Below are 11738 nucleotides of genomic sequence, written 5' to 3'. Positions count from 1 at the left end.
TGTTCTTGTCAACTTGTGTGAGCTTATTTTAATCTACTGTAAAGAACTGAAAAGTATCTGGATTAGAGTAATTTAATAATCCTAGTCAATAACTCACACAGCCTTCTGTGGCTGTCATTGCCAACAGCGGATTAGGGTTGGTTGGGTGACGAATCAATTAAGAGGGTATTTTCCTTATGGGATATCATCAATCAGGCTCCTCTAAGGTGTGTAATTAGGGGCACACTGAAATGTGGAATCTACATCTAGCTGGATGAGTCATATTTTTCACTGTTTCTGTAAGGTCCTTACTGTATACTATTTTTTAAATTATTTCTGGCAGTGAGAATAATTTCAAAAAACAAACTCTTGTTGTGTGTTGTCAAAGCTGACAACACTGATGGAACCATGTGAGTTACATGAAATATGCTCATAGGGTGAGTTGCAAAGCTACTTAATGAGTAGTACATATGAAAGTCATGCCAGTCTGTGACTCCTCAACCAAACTATGGCCATGTGATGCAAACTGTATTTTAGTTCTGATCTTGGTATTTGGTTGATTATTAATCCTAAACTAATCCTAAAACTTGATTTGACTATTAATCCTATAACTTGTTAAATTTTTATACATTTTGGCCATCTTCAACTTCTTGGTTCTGAGACATCATGCTAACCATGTTCATTAAAAGAATAATGAAATGGCTTCCTTTTACACAGTTCTTTCTTTTAAACACTTTGACAGCACTTAAAATTTAAAGACAGATGTTAAGATGAATATCTTAAAAGTTTAAGATAGTACTTGAAATTATTCTTGGGATCTGACCTTGATAATTCACTTATGCTTAGTGTGCCCTCTTCTCCATTTGCAAATGAAGTGACAGTCTCGACGCACTTTTCAGAGGAGTCAACAAAAATGGTTAATTGAGGCCAGGCGCGGTGGCTCATGCCTATAATCTCAGCACTTTGGGAGGCTGAGGAGGGCAGATCACCTGAGGTCAGGAGTTAGAGACGAGGCTGGCCAACATGGTGAAACCCCATCTCTACTAAAAGTACAAAGAAAAAAAAAAAAAAAAAGAAAATTAGCCATGTGTGGTGGCGCATGCCTGTAATCCCAGCTACTCAGGAGACTGAGGCAGGAGAATTGCTTGAACCCAGGAGGCAGATCTTGCAGTGAGCCAAGATTATGCCATTGCACTCCAGCCTGGATGACAAGAGTGAAACTCTGTTTCAAAAAAAAAAAAAAGAATAATTGAGCCTTATAGAACTTATAGAGTACCTTGAAATATATAACTGCTTTGGATATAGGCGAAGCAAATAAGAAATTCTAAAGACATATGTAAGTATAACTGGAGGAAAAACTCAGGATGCAAATAGGGACTTGCTGATGCTGAACAAGGCAGAACATGTTTTTGTGTCTGTTTTACTATTTTAAGTAAAGACTATTTAATTATAAAAATCAATTGAATCAGTGATGGAGTGATTTTACTTTAGTGTCTAATTGTGGGGGAGCTGCGTAGCACCATTATGACCTCCTGTTGTGCTCAGCTCAGGACCAACTTTAATAAAATGTGACAACAGAGCAGTTCCCTTGATTAAAGCTCTTTAATAAATAAATAATAGCTAGATGAATTTACCAGCCAGGAGGGAAAAGGAGCAAATGAAGCTCTAAATCCTATAAGAACAGCTTTATTATTTAAAAAAACTTTTATGGATTATTTAAATTGTGCTCTCTAATGACAATAGCTGATAATATTTCATGTTTAATAGCATTTGTTTTGATTGTATCATTATCACAATTAACAAGTTGCTCTAATATCTACCTTACAGTATCTTTCCAGTAATGTGAAGGATAATTGGAGCTATGTGAATGTGCTTTTCTTTTCTGTCCCTAGAAGGAGATCATAATAGTCAGAAATCTAGAGAAGTTCCACTTGCAGAAAATTTATATTTCATGAGTACCTTACCCCACTCAAAACATTTAAGATTTATCTATTAACAGTTTAATATTACACATCCACCCGTTCTAACTGCTCTCTCACAAATTTTAATGATCATACTTGTCTTTGGCAGTATAGCGGTAGAGATAAATTTTCAATTTTTTCTTCTTTTCGGGTAAAGCCACAGCAGTGTAGAGATACTTTTAAAATATTTCAGTCTTCTCATATACCAGAATGTTGGGGAAACCTCTGAGCTGATCTGGCACCCCAGTCTTCCAGCTCTGGTTTCAGAGATTATAAATGGGGACAGGCCTCACTTTCTCTCTTGCTTTGGACGGTCCTTTGGAGCTGTTTATTTATTTGTGCAACTTTCCTTGGTTGATTTGAGGGTGAAAGAAAATGTCACCATAGCAGGAGTCAAGAAGGGGCTTAGAACCTAGTCATGTGAATATTTTTAAATTTTTATTGCCTTGTCTTTTTTCATGCAAATGAGACTAGGTGTGTGTGTTTGTGTGTGTATGCGTGTGTGTGTGTACTGTATAATCACAACCAAGTAAAACATCCTTCATCAGCTCTCATAGAGTAACTGCAGTTTCTGTGGAAGGAAAAATCCTGTTATGCTACAGCAAAAAGGATATGGGCTTGGCATTGAGAACATTTGAGTTAAAATTCCAGCTGTGGATTCACAGATAATTAACTTTTATTTGCTTTGCAAATTCACTAAACCTGTCTGAATTTGTTTTCTCATCTGTAAAATGGGAATAATACAAACCTCATAGGGTTGTTGTAGATATTAAGTATGTAAAGTATATGGAATATTATACGCTTTTAATAAGTTGTTTTCTCTTCTGCTTCTTCGCACTCCATTGAGGTGGCTTACCACAAACACAGGAATATGAAAAAATGACATTGCAGCAGAACTATCAAAATAAGAATAATAAAAAGGAAGATAAAACAATTAGGCTAAAGAAATGCCTAATCTTGTTTACCGTGACTAATTGTAGTACTTAGCTATCAAGTTCTTGATGGACCAGGCGACAAGAGAAATGCAGTAGGTTATATAGTATTGCCACTAGTTGAGACAAAAATAAGGTAACTTTTTTTTTCTGGACCAAGATATTTAAAATTAAATATTAAGTACTTTTACTTTTATTTTGTATCTCGGATTTTATTTAGTTTTTATTTAAAAGTTGAAGATGGATGTTCCTGTGATACAAATATGGCCACCTCTTTTTTTTTTTTTTTTTTTTTTTTTCTGGAGATAGAGTCTCGCTCTGTCACCCAGGCTGGAGTGCAGTGAGTGGCTCAGTCTCGGGTCACTGCAACCTCTGCCTCCTGGCTTCAAGTGATTCTCATGCCTCAGCCTCCTGAGTAGTTGGGACTATAGGCGTGTGCCACCACGCCTGACTATTTTTGTTTTTACATTTCTAGTAGAGATGGGGTTTTGCCATGTTGTCCGGGCTGGTCTCAAACTCCTGAGCTCAGGCAATCTGCTCACCTCAGCCTCCCAAAGTGCTAGGATTACAGGCGTAAGCCACTGCGCTGGCCCCACCTCTTTCTTTAAAAAATACACTGCTAGCAAATAAAGGGAATCTTGGTAGAAGATGTTTGCAAGGTTTGCACTGAGGCTTATTCTGTTGTAGAAATGATAGAAAAAGAAAAGCTGACTAAATGAAGAACGTATGACCAGCTGATGCTTGTTTTCTTTCAGTTCAGTGAATTCGGGACTCAGTAACTCCATTAGTGACTGCACCCACACAGACCTTTTTCTAAAAGTCTCCACATTTGTCCAGTTGTTTCTTCCTTGGTCCAGTGCCAACGCTCCATCAACACTATCGTCACCCCCATTCTGCCTCTTCCAAAAGCCCGCATCAGTCATGGAGTCCTCTTCACCTGAAAGAAGTAAGTGTGAAGACTTTTGATTTTGACAGCACTCACCCACAACTGGTACTACAATTATAAAGAAAGGTGTACTTTGGGAGGCTGAGACGGGCGGATCATGAGGTCAGGATATGGAGACCATCCTGGCTAACACGGTGAAACCCCGTCTCTACTAAAAAATACAAAAAACTAGCCGGGTGAGGTGGTGGGCACCTGTAGTCCCAGCTACTTGGGAGGCTGAGGCAGGAGAATGGTGTGAACCTGGGAGGCAGAGCTTGCAGTGAGCCGAGATTGCACCACTGCACTCCAGCCTGGGCCACAGAGCGAGACTCTGTCTCAAAAAAAAAAAAAAAAGAAAGAAAGGTGTAATGTTTTAAATTTTCTGACATATATTAGTCTTTGGATTTTTCCAATAAGCAATTGGAATTCCTGGGGACTTTCAGGAATTCTACAAAACAAATGATCCTTGAAATACATTCCTTGTAGTCTTTATGAATACCTAAACACATTATTACAAAGATAAATTAAATGCTACATTTTGTATATTTACAAAGGGTTGTAGCTTATGGTGCATGTTTAAATACTTGTGTATACACCAGTGAAGACTACTGAGTTATAGTTAAATAATGTAATATTCTCAACCTTTACAAAGTTAACAGCACTACACAGAATCATGTGCCAAAATCACCGATGTTAAGATTTATTTTGCTTTCTAAACTTATTTCTTGGGACATCACTCATAGGATTTGTCTGAATTATGCTATGCATTACATTTATTAATATAAATATTATTTGCAAACATGATTTAGTTTTAGTAGTACACAGGGCCATGAATATACATTTAAAACAGGGTGATAGCCACAAGCCCGACACCTGATTAGATCATGAAACTTCTTTCCTCCTTCCTCTTGTCTGGTTCCCAGAAATGTCAACCTCAACCTCTCTGCTCTCCATTGGACTAGTAAACTTGACTAGTGGGTTTCTTCGAACCAACAGTGTCTCTATGTTGATTGTTGTTTTTATCACTTGCAAGAAATCATCACACCCCATTTTCTCCACTCCTTGGCTGATTTTTTCTCCCAAAGCAGAACACATAAATTACCCACGAAATGCTCGAAAGAGATTCCTCATGGAAATACTAGGAAATAGCCTCATTTAGGACAGTAGTTTTTAACCTTGGTGTCACTTCAGATTCACCTGGAGACTTTTAAAAAATACCTATGCCTGGGCCTCCACCCCCAGAAAATTGATGTAAGTGGGTCTTTTTTTTTTCCCCCAAATACAGGTGGCTCTGTTGTGTAGCCGTGTTTGAGAACATTTCCTCCAGGAATGCCCCAGTGGGTCACTCTCCATTCTATAAATTCCACATTTCTAAGAATACATTTAAAAGCATTTTTTAATTCTTTCATCATAGGCAAATCTATTTTTGTATTCTCCTAGTTTGTCAAGTTTTTATGGGAAAATTAGTCTACTTTTGAAAATGTATTCTTCATCAGTAATTTCCAAAATTTACTTTGATCAGTAATTTCAGAACCTAACGGGTTGTTTGTGGCTTCCCAGATATTTTGAAAATATATAAGATAAAATGTTATGTAAAAATAGTGCATGTGTCTCATCACCCCAAAGTTAGGCTTCTGAAGCAAGTGAATATATTAAAGACAAATTGAAATCATAATATTTAGAAGGTTAGTATATTAAATGTTAGTACATTCATTATTACATTTTGGTAGTTATAGATTTTACTTAAACATATTTTTAGTCATTAAAGAAATATGTATGCCAATTTAAAAAGTCAAGTCACGAACAATTATTTCTAATAAAAGCAAAACTTAAGAACCCTAGCTTCCCTCTCCAGAAGTATCCATTTTTAATCCTTTTGGCCGTCCCAGTTGTTATCCTAGCATTTTTAATCAGATGATTATGCTGTTATTTCTTGATGGAATATTTTTTCTGTCTATTTCTTTTCTGCAATGATGACAAAGATTTAGCTATCTACTCTCCTCCATAATTTCCTCCATCCCTCCGTTAAATTACATTATTATTTTTCAGTTGTGTACTGGCTACTTTTCTAATTTTAATTATGTGGCTCCATCATTCTTTCCTGTACATTAGCTGTGAGCTGGCTCTCTTGACTCTCCATTTTATAAGATGAGGATGTGACTGCCTGTGGCCTTCTCTTCCATTGCCCCAAGTTTCCCCAAATCTCCTATTTTTACTTTTGCATCATCACAGTTGATAAAAACACATTCCATTTTCCATGTCTTCTGTATTTTACCTATAGGTTAGTTTTAAAATGTGATAGCTAATATATAGTTTTCACATTCATCTGACTATAGAGAATTGCACATTGTAAACCCTATCAGGCATTTGTATATTGAGATGCTGTCACATTTCTTCACCTCTTTTGTATTCTGTCATCATTTAAAAAAATATATATTAGGTATTTTTTCTTGACTTTCTTTGTCAGAGACCACTATACTCAATCACGGGCCCATTTTCATGCTCTAACAATCAGGACTGGCTCGATTGGATCAAAGTTGTAATCCTGGGACTTCCTTCTAGGTTAAGAATCGTTTTCTCTCATATTTCAAAGGCATTATTGTACTACTTTTTAGCATCCAATATTTATGGGTAAGTCTTTTGTTGGTCATTTTTGTTGACCTGTATGTAAATTTTAATCCCTTCTGAAACTTTTTGAATTTTCTTTTTTATATTTGGCACAAAATTTTACAATAAAGTGTCTAGTTGTAATTTTTCATTAATTATTCTAAGCACTCATCCACTATTTCAATCTTAAGATTCATGTCCTTCAGTTCTGAGAAATGCTTGCTTTTTTTTTTTTGAGATGGAGTCTGGCTCTGTCGCCCAGGCTGGAGTGCAGTGGCGCGATCGTGGCTCACTGCAAGCTCTGCCTCCCGGGTTCATGCCATTCTCCTGCCTCAGCCTACCGAGTAGCTGGGACTACAGGCGCCCGCCACCTCGCCCAGCTAGTTTTTTTGTATTTATTGTAGAGACGGGGTTTCACCGTGTTAGCCAGGATGGTCTCAATCTCCTGACGTTGTGATCCGCCCGCCTCGGCCTGCCAAAGTTCTGGGATTACAGGCGTGAGCCACTGCGCCCGGCCTCAGTTCTGAGAAATTCTCGTTTTTTCTGTCGTGATTTTCACATCTTTTTCCACTCTGCTCTGATCATCCGAACTACTGTAGGTTAGATATTGGACCTCCTGGAGGATACACTGAGAATACATATTTTCTCTCATATTTGTAATTTTTGGCAATGTTTTAACATTTTTATCTTCAATTATTTTATAACTTATTATTCGGGCTATAATTTTTAAAATGTATTAAGCTATATTATTGGATTTTCTCTCCTAGAGTCTCTCTCTCTGTCTCTCTCTGTGTGTGTGTGTGTCTATGTGTTTCTGTTATATATATATAATACGAATTTATCTCTGAGGATGTTATTTTCATTATTTTAATGTTCTCCTCTACTCCCTAAATTCTGTCAATTTCCTACGGAATGACATTTTCCTGTTTACCATTAGTTTCTCTATTCTGTGGTGCGGTCTTGCCTCCAATACCTTACGATGTTTTGCTACCTATATATATTTAAAAATAAAGCAACATTAAGCATGTCAGTAGTTCTCTGCACAGTGGTTTTTGATAGTGTCTGGACGGAGGGAGGGAGGGAACAAAAGAACAAAGGGACTAAAATGGCGCATTTCCGGGTTCTTCATTGTCAACTTTCCCGTGCCCGGGAACGACACAGGTCGACTGCGCAGGCGCAGTCTGACGTCTGAAGAAGAAAATCGAAACCTACCTAGCCGCGCCTACCGCCCCGCCCCCGACCCGCGTATGTCCCGCCCACTGCCCGCCCACTCCCGGGCCCAGGACATAAAAGCCGCTCCCCGTGGGCACACAGCGGGAACTTCCTCGGTCCCTGCTCGTATGCGTAGGTAGGAACCTCGCCGGAGAAGCCAGAGCGACTTCGTCGGCCTCCACCGTGGGAGACCGGTGAACCTCGCCCCTCCTTCACATTGGCAAGTTAATAAAGTTTTCTTTTACCCTGCTTACCTGCCTATTCTCTGGCACTTACTCTGGTGGTTGTCTGGAGCAAATCAGATAGGTTTACTTTAGAGCAATTAGGCAGGCATGTGACTATTACAACTGTTAAAAAATATTACAATTAAAAATATTTCTGGAGGGAATCAGGAAATCCTTTAGAGAAGAGACTTCTGATTTTTTTATTCAAGTGATAGATGTCTGGGTCCTACATGGTGATACAGAAAGGCAAGAGTTTGACTTTTAATCAATATTCCTATTTTTCCCTCAATTTTTCTCCTGTGATGGTGTTAAGAAACCCCAACCTCCACCCTCAGCTGTATAACTTCAGTCTTACTCTTCTGGGCTGTTGCTTCTTTATCCCCACATCATCATTTTTGTTGTACTGTCTTTCCTTTGTTGTTCACTTCAATGATGTGGAGAGTGCACACTCAGATGCCCATATGGCCCAGGCAGGTAATTAAGTAAATGAGGAAGGCTGGTCCTTAAAAAATAAAAATGGACTAAGCATGCCCTGGTGCTGGAGAGAGTGCTACTACTTGTTTCAACTATGATTTATTCTTTTACAATCAATTTGGTGAAATTTTCAGAGGCGAAAAAGATCAACACATATGGTTGACATGTCATCTTGACTCAGGGGTTGTCCTAAGTATTAAACTCTAAAATAAATTCATTACTTCTTGGTCGGGGGGCTTTAAGTCATTACTTTCTGTCAGACTCCTCTAAGCTACCTTAAATGAATGTAGGTTCTAGGTAAAAGCATGTCTTTGCCATGCACAGGCAACCTCAAGGCATACCAAAAATGAAACACTGTATTTTCTATTAAAAAAAACTTCAGCGCAGAAGGCCCTGAATAATCTTAAAGGCAGTAATTCTACCTTGATTTTATAGTACGATGGCAGCGTGCTTCAGGTTTCTTTCTCATTTGGACCCTAGATATAAATTTAGGGCTGCATATTGAGACATAACTCAGAGAAAGTGATTTTGTATGGGTCTAGGTTAATGTGGTTCATTTATGTAGCTTTCTGGTTCTATAGCTTTATCCAGAGATGGGGCCAAGTTATAATATATAAACTGAGGATCAGATGGATGGCATATTCTCACATGGTCACTTTTAATATCGTTTCTCTTGTCAAGCCATTAGCTAATGCAACAGAGAGTTAGCGATTTTATTCTCAGATGAGATCCTGAGTGTCATGGTTTTCTGATGCTGATTGAAGGAAGAATTACTAAGAATTATTTGCTTTGGATATGTGATGGTGGTAGGGTTGATAGCATATTGGATACTGAAAAAATATAAATGTATTTTTGGACTGGAGGAAGACCTTTGAAGGGATACTTGTAAAGCAGGCTAAAAGGAAATGCTTAATGTGTTACACCCTCCTTGTGATTTTGGTGAGTTTATCAGATTAATGACCAGATACAAATTGATGGAGGCAAGAGAATTAGGTCTCAGTAGTTTCCATGAGATTTCTTCAAGGCGCCTCAAACAAACAATCTATATTAAAACCATGTGCTTTACTCAAAAAGATAATTTTACCCTAACAAATAAAACACACAGCGTGCTTTCTACTCCAACTGACTTCAAAGCAGCCTCCCAACTTGTACCCCCAACTGGATTTCTACCCTTAAGTCTCTCCTTTTTAGAATCTGTGTTAGTACTACCATACTACCAATGGAAATATGAAAACAGCATGTAACCACATTTTGTACTTCTGTGTTCACAAGATTTGCTGAGAAATAGGGCATATGTGCTTTAAAATCCATAAAAAAAATCCTAAAATATTTTATTCAGTTAAGGCTGACTTACTAAGGTATTTAGAGCAAAGAGTATGTTTTGAAGGTATTTCCTCACCCTATCAATTCAACATGATGCAGATGCCTCTATTAAGCCTGTCAGTTCCTCCCTAGAACAGAGAAAATCAAATCAAAGCTTGACAAACATGAAGTGCATGGTTTGCTGCTGTGAGTCTTCACAATGATTATAGATCTCTAAACGACTGATAAAGTTGTGGTGCTTGAAATTGATTGCTGAGATGAGCAGTGGTGCATACCACAGCCTGTCTTTTCCTTGCCACACATTGCTTAACTGGCCACTCATAGCCATGTGTCTAGATCAATATCCCAACATGTGAGAGATTATTGGAATGTTGCAAACTGAAACAATGTCAAGGTAGGTTGAAGCTGCTGAAATGGGAAAGCACCTCAAATAGTTAACATGTAAGCCCAGCGATATTCTAGGCTCCCAAGGAAAAAAAAAAGATGTCAGAAAAGGACCCCATGTCCTTTTTGAGTTATAGACTAAGTAAATTTTTAGTCTCCTTAGAAAAGCATCCAGAAAGGGAAAGGATGTGTTTAACACATGCTTTCCTTTTGGTATGCTGATATATTTTGGCTTTCTTAACTCATTTTATACAACCCAAAGAGCTGACCTCCTGCCAGTTTCTTTGGAGAGAGAGCTTATGGATTCTAGCTTCTAAACTTAAATTCTGCAACTAAATACATCACACTTGCAGAAAGTTTATGAAGTATTTAAAAAGATTCTCTAAGTCTAAACTATAAAAGTATATTTTATCTACTAAACTCTGTCCAAATCTGCCCCATATGAAAAGCGAAGAGAGAAAACTTAATTTTGGGGTGGCAGATTGTATATCCTCCAAATTGCCACAACAATGTCTCCCATTTCCCATTCCCTTCCTTGATGTTCCTGTTATCAAGATGTGGGGTGTCTGTGTTCCTTCCTCTTGAATCTGAATGGGATTGTGACTATAGCAGAAATGATATGATGTGATTTCTGAATCTAGAAATAGAAAGTGATACAGCTTCTGCTTGGTTTTCTTGGGAGAGAACACAGTCATGTTATTGGGAACATGTTATGAAGAAACCAAAGCAACCCCCTGGAGAAGCCACTGGGAAGGATCCAATAGCCAGAACCTTCTCACTAGCCCTAAGTGAGTCATCTTGGAAGTTGATCGTCCAGCCCCAGCTGAACCACTCCAACTCACTATCTTATGATGCAGCAATCAGATATCCCCACTGAGATCTAGACAAATTGCAGATTTGTGAGCAAAATAAGTGATTGTAGTTGTAGTTTTAAGGTTTGGAGTGCTTTGTTAGGCAGCAAGGGATACCTGTATTAGGGAATCAGACTTAACTTTGTGGGGACTCAAATTTGGTAGTGTTTTCCATTCCTCTGTAACAGGGGTGGGCAATGTGCAGGCTGAATAGGCCCTGCAGCCTGCTTTTTAGGGCTCATAGCTAAGAATGAGTTTTACATTTCTAAAGAGCCATTGAAAAGAAAAACCCTAATCAACTAATCAACCAACTAACCAACCAACCAATCAACCAAACAAACAACAAAGAATACGTGACAGAAACTGTATGTGGCTTACAAAGACGAAAATATTTTTTTATCTGGCCTTTTATAGAAAAAGTTTGCTGACTTCTGCTTTATAATGATGTTGTTCCACAATATCCTCTTCTTTTGGCACTTAGTATAAATCAGTGCAACTGGTTTTGTGCCGGAAGACAAGCTTAGCAACGATAAGAACTCCCAGGTATTTTTTTCTTAAGGCCTTATCATAACTGTCCTTCTACAACCAATGTGTTAGTACATTTTCTGTTGCCTACAACAAAATAACTGAAACTGGGTAATTTGTAAAGAAAAGAGATTCATTTCTTACAGTTCTGGAGGCTAAGAAGTCCAAGGTCGAGGGACCATATATGATGAGAGCCTTCTCGCTAGTGTGAACCCTCTACAGAGTTCCAAGGTGGTGCAGGGTATTGCATGTGCTAATATGTTACCTCAGGTGGTCGGTCCTCCCTCCCTCCCTCCCTTCTTTCCTTCCTTCCTTCCTTCCTTCCTTCCTTCCTTCCTTCT

General features: G+C 38.3%; 1 protein-coding gene across 1 annotated transcript in view; it reads left to right on the top strand.

Moving 5' to 3' along the window:
• Nucleotides 1–3735: 3735 nt before the first annotated feature.
• Nucleotides 3736–11738, top strand: part of ZPLD1 (zona pellucida like domain containing 1) — a 93592-nt gene continuing 85589 nt past the window's right edge. The window contains exon 1 of the mRNA XM_023210637.1: nt 3736–3818. Within this exon, the coding sequence (XP_023066405.1) occupies nt 3794–3818 (25 nt within the window). The 5' untranslated portion in view covers nt 3736–3793. The remainder of the gene's footprint in view (nt 3819–11738) is intronic.

This window comes from Piliocolobus tephrosceles, chromosome 2 (assembly GCF_002776525.5).
Source record: "Piliocolobus tephrosceles isolate RC106 chromosome 2, ASM277652v3, whole genome shotgun sequence".
Classification (NCBI taxonomy): Eukaryota; Metazoa; Chordata; class Mammalia; order Primates; family Cercopithecidae; genus Piliocolobus; species Piliocolobus tephrosceles.
The sequence above is the reverse complement of the archived record's forward strand: the minus strand, read 5'-3'. Positions and strand labels throughout refer to the sequence as shown.